The sequence below is a fragment of the Lontra canadensis genome, unplaced genomic scaffold (genome assembly GCF_010015895.1).
Source record: "Lontra canadensis isolate GAN:19392208 unplaced genomic scaffold, GSC_riverotter_1.0 scaffold76, whole genome shotgun sequence".
In the NCBI taxonomy this organism is placed as follows: domain Eukaryota; kingdom Metazoa; phylum Chordata; class Mammalia; order Carnivora; family Mustelidae; genus Lontra; species Lontra canadensis.
Window position 1 is genome coordinate 5908728 of NW_022631070.1, and position 12136 is coordinate 5920863.

The 12136-nt window shown below is 39.6% G+C and overlaps 1 protein-coding gene across 1 annotated transcript in view; it reads right to left on the reverse strand.

Annotated features, from left to right (window-relative positions):
* TASOR2 (transcription activation suppressor family member 2) overlaps positions 1–11039 on the reverse strand; it is a 65122-nt gene extending 54083 nt beyond the window's left edge. The window contains exon 1 of the mRNA XM_032881655.1: positions 10845–11039. Coding sequence (XP_032737546.1) covers positions 10845–10849 — 5 coding nt within the window. The 5' untranslated portion in view covers positions 10850–11039. The remainder of the gene's footprint in view (positions 1–10844) is intronic.
* Positions 11040–12136: the final 1097 nt, after the last annotated feature.

Below are 12136 nucleotides of genomic sequence, written 5' to 3' on the forward strand. Positions count from 1 at the left end.
CATTTTTGGCAACACTGCCAATGTACTTCAAAGGGAAAGAATATTTTCACAACAGATGGTTCTATAACAACCCAAACAGAAAAAAAAACATGAACTTCAACCCCTACCTCAAACCATAAAATTCAACTGGAAATGAATTACAGACATAAACGTAAGAGCTAAAACTGTAAAATTTCTAGAAACAGATCACAGGGAAAAAATCCAGACCATGAGGCAGATGACGATTGCTTAGGATACAAAAATCAGTTGCCATTAAAGAAAAACTGATACACTGGACTTTATGAAAATTAAAACCTTCTGAGCTTCAAAAGGCATCATTAAGAAAAATATTTGCAAAGCACTTGTGTCCAGAATATACAAAGAACTCTTAAACACACCACAAAGGACAAACTAATGGCAAGTAAGTACATAGGAACATAGTCAATGTTATTAATCATTAGGGAGGTGATACTTGCCCACTAGAATGGCTAAAATTAATAAGACAGAAAATACTAAGTGTTGGCAAGAATGAGGAACTCTCCTAGATTCCTGGTAGGAATATAAAGCTAGATAGTCAACTGGGAAAAGTTTTGTCGGCTTCTTATAAAGTCAAACATACACTTAGTTCACAGCCAAGCAGTTCTACTCTTAGAGATCTACCCAAGAAAAATGAAACATTATGTCCGCAAAAGGATTTGTACATGAACCTTCAGGGAAGCATTATTCTCAGTAAGCTAAAACTGGAAACCTACATGTTCATGATAGGTGAATGGATAAACAAACTCTGGCCTACTCATGTAAGATACTACTACTCAGCAATAAAAAAGGAAAACTGCTGAGGCATGCATGAAACTCAAAAATGTAACTTGGACAAAAGAAAGCAGACATTAAAAAAGTACACACTATAGGATTCCATATATGTTCAATTTATATATGTGCGGCGTGTGTGTGTCTCCACACACACAAGCGCACGCGCATATATAAAGTTCTAGAATTGGCAAAACTAATCTATAGTGATAAAGAGCCCACCAGTGGTTGCTGAGGTAGGAATAAGAAAACTGTAAGTGAAGTAGGTACAAAGGGACTTTCTGGGGTGACAGAGTCTATTTTTATTGGTGTGCTGGTTACAGGGTACACAGATTTACCAAAATTCACTGAACTATATATACTTAAACTGTGTTTGGCACCAAATACTGATACAGTATAGAAAACAATTTCTGACCAAGATCTAGTAAAATTATAATGTGACCATAGAAAAATTAATCTCAAGAGCCCTGTGTTAAAAAAAACCTACTTATATATGACTCACAAGTTAAATTATAATGAAATTTAAAATGGTTGAATGACAATGAAACACCACCTAAATTTAGATACATGTAAAATGTCTGTAAGAAAAAAAATCTACAAAAAAACCCCCATTAATTTTAAATGTAAATATTAAAGAAAAACGCTGGAAAATTAGTGAATTAAAGTCAATTCAAGAACTCAGAAAACATACAAACAGTAAATTTATAAGAGAATAAGGAAAGGAAATAAATGATAAAGATCAGAAGTTAATTACACAGAAGAAAAAAGAACCACAGAGCAAGGAAAGATAAAGATTACTTCTTTGAAAAAAAAAATATTGGGGTGCCTGGGTGGTTCAACTGGTTACATGCCCGACTCTTCATCTCTGCTCAAGTCTTGATCTCAGGGTTAGTTCAAGCCCTGAGCCTACTGTTTGCTGGCATTGCTTCTGTTCTGCCACCAAGCTGATTTCCTTTCCTTTCGTCAGTCCCCAATGTTTTTACCAGAGTATGTCTCAGGGCTGGGCCAGTTTTCCTTGGAATACATGGTACATCCTTTCAAAAGGTACATTCAAAAAATAAATTATTTCTTTTTACGGAAATATCTGAATTATACTTTAAGATATCTGATTAATTGTACTATTTTGATTTTCTTCTTTGGGGGCTCCAAGTTTGCAAGTATATTTTGGATCTCTTTCGGTGGTCTCCTATATTACTGTCTCAGTATTTTCTTTTTAGAGATCATTTGTTTGCTTTTATTCACTTTTCTCATGTTATTTTTGGTTCTGTTTTACACAGTAAAAATCATGGTAAAATAAACATAACATTCCAAGTCTAATCTTTAGATTTGCCATGGTACCTTGTCTCCCACACGCCTATTTTACTCTGTTTCTGAAACAGTTTATCTTTTTCTTCCTTTTCTTTTCTGTTCTGCTAGTGCCCATTTCACATACTCCTATGGTCTGGCTATCTCTTCCTCAAATTCTTTTTTTTTTTTAAGATTTTATTTATTTGGCAGACAGCACAAGTGGGCAGAGAGGCAGGCACAGAGAGAGGAAGGGAAGCAGTCTCCCTGCTGAGCAGAGAGCCCGAAGCGGGGCTCGATCCCAGGAGCCTGGGATCATGACCCAAGCGGAAGGCAGAGGCTTTACCCCACTAAGCCACCCAGGCGCCCCTCTTCCTCAAATTCTTATAATTCTGCTTTGTGGTCTTCATTTTTTGTGTTCTTCATTTATTTTATTTTTTAATACTTCATTGAGATACAGCTCACGGCATACAATTTACCCACTTAAAATGTACAATTCAATGGCTTTTGTCTATTCAGACCTGTGCAAACATCACTACTATCAACTTTAGACCATCTCGTCACTCTAAAAAGAGGCTGTGTAGCCCTCAGCCACTATCCTCACCCTTCAATGCCTCCTATCCCCAGGCCCAGGCAACCATTAATTTACTTTCTGTCTGTATAGATTTGCCTATATTGGACCATTTTAAGTAAATGGAATCCCACAATACGTGGTCCTTTGTGCCTGGCTTCCCTCACACAGCATTGTGTTTTGGGGTTTATCCATATGGTGGCATGTGCTTCACTCACATTTCATTTTCATTGGCTCATTTAGAGGAAAATGATACTTTCCGGATATACCACATTTTCTTTTATCCAATCACCAACTGAAGGACATTTGGGATGTTTCAACTTTTTGGGTATTATGTACAATACTATGAATGTTAATGTACAAGTTTCTGTGTGGACATTTTTTCATTTCTCCTGAATATATACCTAAGAGAACAGGTGAATCATGATAAATCTATGTTTAACCATTTGGAGAACTGCTATTCTGTTTTCCAAAGTGACTGCACCATTTTATCTTCTCATTAGCAGTGCATGGAAAGTTCTACTTTCTCCACATCATTGCTGACACTTGTTACTCTCCTTCCATCCAAATAAGTGTGGAGCTTATTTTTAATTTATGTTGGGATTTTAGGTCACTTTTCATCTACTTCGAGAGGTCCACAAGCTTTTTCATGAAGGGCCAGACAGTAAGTATTTTAGGATTGTGAGCATACAGTCTCTGTTACAAAGACTCAGTTCTGCTGGTGAAGCATAAAAGCAGCCACAGACAATGTGTAAATGAATGGAAAAGTGACTAGGTTCTAATAAAACTTTATTTAAAAACAGGCAAAAGCAGTCACTTGTCCAGCCCTGATCTACACTGTACCAGTATTTTTCTTGTCATCTGTAGAAAACTGTGTGTGATGCACATCCCCCCACCTTAGCCTTTTCTTATACATTTCTATCAGTTAACTACTGCTTAGTAACAAACCATCTCGAAATTCAGTAGCTTATAGTCACAATCATCTACTACTGCTCACACTTCTACAATGTTGGCTGAATTAGGCTTGGCTCAGCTGGGGAAGCCCTGATCCATATGTCTCCTATGTTCCTTCAACCAATAAGCTAGGGAGGCATGTTTTTCTCATGGAAATGGCAGAGGTACAGAGAACAAATGGAGAATACCCAAGTCCTTTTAAGGTTTATTAGGCCTGAAACTAATATACTATCATGTCTACCTGATATTATTGCCCAAAGCAAGTCATATGGCCAAACTCAAAGTCAAGGGGGAGAAAAAAAGCCCTGGGGTTCATAACGCAATTGATCGTGGTAATGATTGTACACCTTGTGAATGTACTAAAAACCAATGAATTCTACCTCAATATTGAAAATATTATGTTACAAAAAAACAAAAACAAACCAACAAAGAAATGCAATTGCCACTGTATCACTGTAAGGATGCTGTACATATTCTTTCTGTTTTTCTGTGTTTGAATAAGAAGATTCAGGGTGTAGGGAGGGATCAGAGAAGTTTTTAGGTTTCTTAATTTAAGAGTTCCCTCTGTTCCTGCATCCAAGTATTTTTAAAAAAATAATACGGTGCCCTTGTTGCCAATCCTCTTGCAACCTGCAAATGTAATCTGATTCAGGAGGGCCTATTAATTCCAGCTCAGTTTTCCTCTTCAAGACTACTACAAGACCCAAATCCCTTGCTTTCCAAGGTCATATACTCACTTCTAGAGGTATTTCGCTAGCACATTCTAAGATCTCTGGGCCACTCAAGCACTTTCCAATTTCTCTCTGCTTTCCTTAATGGACACCATCCAGCTGTTCAGTCTTAGCCTGGTACACAGCAATTCTCTTAGGACAGGACTGTTTCTGGACTAAACAGCTGCTGGTCATTTCTGAGCTATGCCCCCTCTGCACAACTCTGCCTTTCTCACAGAACTGTTGGGGCTTCCCAACAGTACTTACATACAATTTCAAGTTTACAGGGTTTCTTTTATTCCTGCCCTTGTTCAAAGTGTAGTTTGGGCACTGCACCTCCCCTCCTTCCCATTCTTTTTCCTAGAAGTACGATGATGAAGAACTAATCTGGTCTTCTTCCTTCTGGAACTAAAGGTTCGGTCTGGTGATCTGATTTGGTTTTGTGCTCCTGTTTTCTTCTTCAGGACACCACACAGAAGACCCATTCAACCAGAAGCTCACCTCTTCCAGTTCCGGGACTTAAATAATGGTTTCCTCCCACTGCATAAGATGAAAGACCTCTTTGGTTCTCCACTTTTATTTACTCACTCTTATTTTCTAATTCTTGTGGCTATTTTATTTTGGGGGAGAATTCTCCAGCTTTATTATCCAATCATTATATATTTTCTTCTGCTCTCACAGAGACCTTTTCTGTTTCCTGAATAATTTCGCTTTTTTAAAAAACAGAACCTCTTCTTTCACAGATGTCATTTCTTTTCTCTCTAAAGGTACCATAATTTTATTGGGTTCAAGATTCTTCTGTTACCTACAGTAAATCTATTTCTACCAAGATCCTTTTATTTCCTACTTGTTTATTCCTGTTTGGTTTCTTTCTTTCTTTCTTTCTTTTTATTTATTTATTTGTTTGAGAGAGTGAGTGAGTATCAGCAGGGGAGGGGCAGAGGGAGAAGCAAACTCCCCACTGAGCAGAAAACCCTACCCGGGCTCAATCCATGGACCCTGGGATCATGACCTGAGCCAAAGACAGAGGCTTAACTGACTGAGCCACCCAGGCACCCCTCCTGTTCGGTTTCTGTTATGTTAGAGACTCCCACTAAATGGCTGGTGATCCTTTGCTGTCCACATGTGAGGCACTTACAGCGGACCACGAGGCCAGCACATGAACAGTGTCTCTGACCAGCACTCTCTTTTTCTCTCTCTCCCGTGATCTGATGGTGATGCAGCTACTTAATTAGGCGAACTCCCAAAGTCTGTATCCGCTAAATATTTTACCAGGGTTGATGTTTCCCCAGGAAAGAATCCTTTAAGATCTTGTTTAGGAGGCACACAAGCTCGACTCTCGGCTCTGACTCCAGCCAGCTCTGGCTTCCCTGCTCAGTACGGCGAATTCCACTTAACACTCATCCTGGTTTCAGTGCTCTGCTCCACCCCAGCTGCCTCAGCCTCCTGAATGTGATCACCTCCCGCAGGTGAGCTGTCAGTGCCCTGTCTGGGTAGAAGACAGCTAAGCAACTGTCTAGAGGCGAGGAGCAGGGAAGGGAATCTAGAGCATCAAAACGACCCAAATCACCACTTAATCGTTGTACTTCTGTGCCACCCTATCATCTCGCCTTGAGAAATACTTGTAACTTCCAAATCCTGAGCCGGACTGCCTGCTGGGAGTCCGCTGGCTTCTTGCCCACTGACTGCTCTTCGGCTTTCGGCAGCCCCACTCCATAAAGCCACACAGGACTCGCCATCTTCGTGCTAGTTCCCCAAAGGTGACTGTACTTGGCATCTACTTTTCCATTCTTCTTGTCAATTTGTATCTTTACTCTTTTACTGCCACCTCAGTGGGATTTCCAGAAGGTGTATACAACTAGAAGTGTCTACTTAAACTAAGTCTTAATTTCTTCATTTAAAAAATGTGGAATATACCCTCTAACTCTGGTAGCTATGACTACCAGTATTTTTTATTTTAACTTCTATAATAATGAAGACTCCATTTTATTTACCACATACCAAGTGCACATCCAATCTTCAATAAATGTTCCATTTAAAATAAATTACCTTTTAGTGCATATGTACTCAATAAGCATGTCCTCAAATACAGAAAAAGTACAATCTCCAGAAGTTCTTCAATGACATTTCTTTCAAAAGCACTCTGCTCCTTTCTTTGAGAGTATTTGTCATGATTTATAACTACATATTCATAACTACTTCATTAATGGCTAATTCCCTAATAAACCTGCCCCTGTAAGGGCAGAAGCGATTTCTGTGTTGTTCACCTCTGATTACTTAGCAGCCAGCCCAATGCCTGGCATATAGTGAACATGTATTTGGTGACTAAATGAAAGAGTAAATAATATTTATGCTATTTAATCTGTACCAAAACTCAGTAAAAGGAATAAAGCTTCCCAACTTTTTAATAAAGCAGCTAAATCCAGTACCAAAATCTGACAAAACCTAAAAAAGGAAATTTAAGAGTTATCTCTAGTATGAATATTAATGCTAAAATCCTAAAATATATGCACTGGCAAAGAGAATCTATCCCAAGATTAAAATAACAGAGATCAATTCAGATTCATCATAGGATTGTTAAGAATTGGTTCAATAAACAGGAAATCCATAAATTTAACTAACCACATTAATAAATGAAAGTAAAACAATCACAGAGGGGCCACTGGCTGTGGGATAAGGTAGGAGAGCCAAAGGTCAGACTGTCAAAACAAAGTTACTAGACACGTATTTATGTTACGATGCCTTATAATGTGTAAATTTTTGTTGCTGCAGAGTATTCTTAAAATGTATGCATTTTTGGGCCGTACTTAATCTAAAAATCAAACTAAGATGCTCCGAAATAAAAGCTGTTGATTCAATAACATAGAAAAATGCCTACCACAGCAAAAGAAAGCTGGAGTAGCCAAATGTATATGGGACAAACAAGATTTAAAACCCAAGACTATAACAAGAGATGAAGAAGGGCCCATCACGAAGTTATAACTGTAAATATTTATGCACCCAACTTGGGAGCACCCAGATTTATCAATCAATCAATCAATAACAAACATAAAGAAACTCATTGATAATAATACAGTAATAGTAAGGAACTTTAACACCCCACTCACCGTAATGGACACATCATCTAAGCAGAAAATCAAAAAGGAAACTACGGCTTTGAAACATACTGGGTCAGATGGACTTATGAGATATATTTAGAACATTTCATCCTAAAGCAGCAAAATACACATTCTTCTCAAGTGCACAAGGAACTTTCACCAGAACAGATCACATACTGGGTCACAAATCAGCCCTCAACAAGCACAAAAAGACTGAGATCATACCATGTATATTTACAGACCACAACACTATGAAATTTGAAGTCAACCAGAGGAAAAAAAATTTGGAAAGACAGATACATGGAGATTAAAGAACATCCTACTAAAGAATGAATGCGTTAACTGGGAAATTAAAGAAAAACTAAAAAAATACATGGAAGCAAATGGAAATGAAAAGATGACAGTCGAAAACCCTTGGGATGCTGCAAAGGCAGTCCCTAAGAAGGAAGTATATTATAATACAGGCCTACCTCAAGAACCAAGAAAAGTCTCAAATACACAACCTAACCTTACACCTTAAGAGGCAAGAAAAGGAACAGCAAATAAAGCCTAAACACACCAAAAGGGAAATAAGATTACAGAAGAAATAAATGATAAAGAAACAACAAACAAAACAGGTTTTGTTGAAACCAAGAACTGGTTCCTTGTACAGAAATCTGTTGTACAGAAATCTGTTGCATTTCTATACACTGATAATAAAGCAGCAGAAAGAGGAATAAAGGAATCAATCCCATTTACAACTGCACCAAACAAAAACAGTAAAATACCTAAGACTTAACCAAAGAGGTAAAAGACCTGTACTCTGAAAACTATAGAACATTTATGAAAGAAACGGGAAAAAAAACTACATGCTCATGGATTGGAAAAATAAAGACTGTTAAAATGTCTGCACTACCCAAAGCAATCTGCACATTTAATGCAATCCCTATCAAAATACAAACTATCAAAAAGAGCATTTTTCAGAGCTAGAAAAACCAACCCTAAAATTTCTAGGGAACCACAAAAGACCTTGAATAGCCAAAGTAATCCTGAAAAAGAAGAGCAAAGCTGGAGGTATCATGATTCTGGACTTAAAGCTACATTACAAAGCTCTAGTCATCAAGACAGTACAGCACTGGCACAAAAACAGACACACAGATCAGTGGAGCAGAACAGAGAGCCCGGAAATGGACCCTCAGCTCTACGGCCAACTGATCCTGCACAAAGCAGGGAAGAACGTCTACTGGGAAAAAGACAGTCTCTTCACCAATGTTGCTGGGAAAACTGCACAGCCATATACATGCAGAAGAATAAAACTGGACCATTTCCTTACACCATACACAAAAAGAAATTCACAATGGATTAAAGTTCTAAATGGGAGACAGGAAACCATCAAAATCCCAGAGGAGAACACAGACAGCAACCTTTTTGACCTCAGCTGGAGCAACTTCTTACTAGACACATCACTGGAGGCAAAAGCAAAAATAAACTATTGGGGCATTGAGATAAAATGCTGCACAGCAAAGGAAATAATCAACAAAATTAAAAGGCAGTCTATGGAATGAGATAATGGAAATGATGTATCTGATAAAGGGTCAGTATCCAAAATCTATAAGGAACTTATCAAACTCAACACCCAAGAAACAAATAACCCCATTAAGAATTAGAAGACATGAACAAACACTTTTCCAAAGAAGCTATCCAGACAGCTAACAGACATGAAAAAATGCTCAAATCACTCATTAGCAGGGAAATACAAATCAAAAGCATCATGAGAGGGGCACCTGGGGGGCTCAGTCAGTTAAGCGGCTGCCTTCAGCCCCGGTCATGATCTCAGGGTCCTGGGATCAAACCCCATGTCGGGCTTCCCATTCAGCAGAATCTGCTTCTCCCTCTCCTGCTTCTGTTACCTCCCCCGCCCCCTCTCAAATAAATAAATAAAATCTTAAAAAAAAAAAAACGATGAGATACCACCTCACACCTATCAGAACGGCTAAAATTAACAAAACAGGACAACAAGTGTTGGCAAGAATGTGCAGAAAGGGGAAGCCTCCTACACCGCTGGTGGGAATGCAAACTGGTGCAGCCACTCTGGAGAACAGTGTGGAGGTTCCTCAAAAAGTTAAAAGTAGAGCTACCCTATGACCCAGCAATTGTACTGCTAGGTATTTACCCAAAAGATACAAACACAGATTTGAAGGGGTACCTGTTTACAGCAGCATTACCAATAACAGCCAAATTATGGAAATTATGGAAAGAGCCCCAGTGTCCATCGACTGATGAATGGATAAAGAAGTTGTGTTATATATATTTACAATGGAATATTACTAAGCTATCAAAAAGAATGAACTCTTGCTATTTGCAATGATGTGGATGAAGCTAGTTTATATTACGCTAAGCAAAGTAAGTCAGAGAAAGACAAATACCATATGATTTCACTCATATGTGGAATTTAGGAAACAAAACAGATGAACATACAGGAAGGGTGAAAAAGGGAGAGAGAGAGGAAGAGGGAAGCAAACCATAAGAGACTGTTAAGAATAAAAAACAAACCGTGAGTTGATGGAGGGAGGTGGGTAGAAGACGGGTATTAAGGAGGGCGCTTGTTATGATGAGCACTGGGTGTTGTATGTAAGTGAGAAGCACCGTATTCTACTGAAACCACTATTATATGTTAACTAACCAGAACTTAAATAAAAATTACAAAAGAAAAAAAAAGATTTCTATAATAACATTAAAAAAATAAAGCAACTTAAGGCACCTGGGTGGCTCAGTGGGTTAAGCCTCTGCCTTCAGCTCAGGTCATGATCTCAGGGTCCTGGGAATGAGCCCCATATTGGGCTCTCTGCTCAGCAGGGAGGCTGCTTCCCCCTCTCTTGGCCTGCCTCTCTGCCTACTTGTGATCTCTGTCAAATAAATAAATAAATCTTAAAAAAAAAAAAAGAGAATATCATAGAACAAGATTTTCATAAAAGTTTTTAAAAATATAAAGAAGTTTGCCATGTACAAAAGTTTAAATGTTTTCTAACGCCCAGATAATCATACACACGAGGAATAAAAACCAATGACCTTTGCCATAAGGGCAAAATACGTGTACTCACTGTTTTACGTTTCAAACGATGACCTAGAACACTGTAAACCTATACCCCCAGCAGAGCTGTAAGGGGGGACGCCCTCTCTCCGGAAGTTCTGCAAGGCTTTCCTCACTCGGACACTCAGAGAACGCAGTGAGGAGTTGGGAGCAAAGGAGTTCGGTAAACCTGTCAGTACCATCCAACCTGTCCTGGCGGCCCCACCGAAGTTTGACTCCGAAGGTCAAACACCTAGTCTGTCCCCTCCCAGTCTCCTCTGCACCCAGCTGTAAGGAAGACCGCCCGCTGGCCAGGAGGGTTCCCTGGCAGCAGCGGGGAGCAGAGCTGCGGGAGCAGAGCTGCGGGTGACGCCCAGCTCCTCCCTCCTCACCTCATGGTGCGTGGGGGAGGGGGCTGCGCCTCTGCCCGCCGGCCTGTCGGCCCCCTCCCACCAGCGAAGTCCAGGGCGGTGGCCGGGGCAGCGCGGGGCGGCACCTTTTAAAAGTCAACGAGGGCCGCCGACCGCGAGCCCGCGGAAGGCAGGCGGCGACCCCAGAACCTCAGCCACAGAACCGGGTAGGGGGTTCGTGGGAGCTGCAATCTACTTCGAGGGCTGGTCGACAAGCAAAGTGCCCTTGGTCTTCCTTCCTCTGAGGTCTCCCAATGCCCTCTCTCGGGTGTTTGTTCTTACGGTGCGTGCTCCCAGCTTCAATTTCTTCAAGGATCTTGCCCACAGGCTCTCAGGAATGATGCTGTAATGATGACGGATTGCAAGTCCCGGACCTAATCTGACACCCACATCTGTTCACTACAGTGATCCCCAATTATTCTAAATCAGGGCCCCTATAAACCGTTCCCATTATCGTCTATATAAATTCACCAGCTACAGTTTCATGGGGCTTTGCTGTATGATTTACAAAAACAGAAGGTCTACTGAATATGATTTTGAGCGCTCCACAGATCCCTGGGAGATGCTGGTATCAGCACTTGTGGTCAGGATGGGGGTGCTCACCCACTAAGCCAGGCAGCCCCAACAAAACCTACAAAAAATAAAACTATTCAGGGGCATGAAGTATTTGGTCTGACCTAAGGACATCTTTACTTTTGGCTCATGCTTTAACAAAGTTACTGAAGACATGCACCTACATTTCCTGACCATCTCTGCATTTGCTAGAGGAAAATCTGTTCAGGAGATCCTAGAAAATCATTACCACCATTGTGTTGTACATATAGAAAACATAAAGGAAAATCTTAACTCACAAAATTCACTTAAATTCATAAAGAATCATGTAGGCTGACTATGTACTATTTAAAATAGCAAACACACTTTGAGTATTTAGTATATCCAGAGGAAAAGAAATCGTTTTTTGAAAAAACATTTTTGGAGGATTATATCCACCATGTAAAATGAGACATAGCCATGTACTATGATTCTTTCATTTAACTGTGGCATATTTACTTTTGGACTTAATATTCAAATTTTGAAGATTGTTTTAACAATCCTCAGAATCCAATCTCACAGTAAAAAGTATTTTTATATAGCAAATAGATGCTTATAATCTTATATCTGCCAAGTTTTCTCTCTTGCCATGCTATGTAAACTCTTAGAGACCATACTTTCCACATTCAAGTTACGTACCTTTCATTGGAACTATTTCAAAGTTTATGTGGTGTCATTTTTAG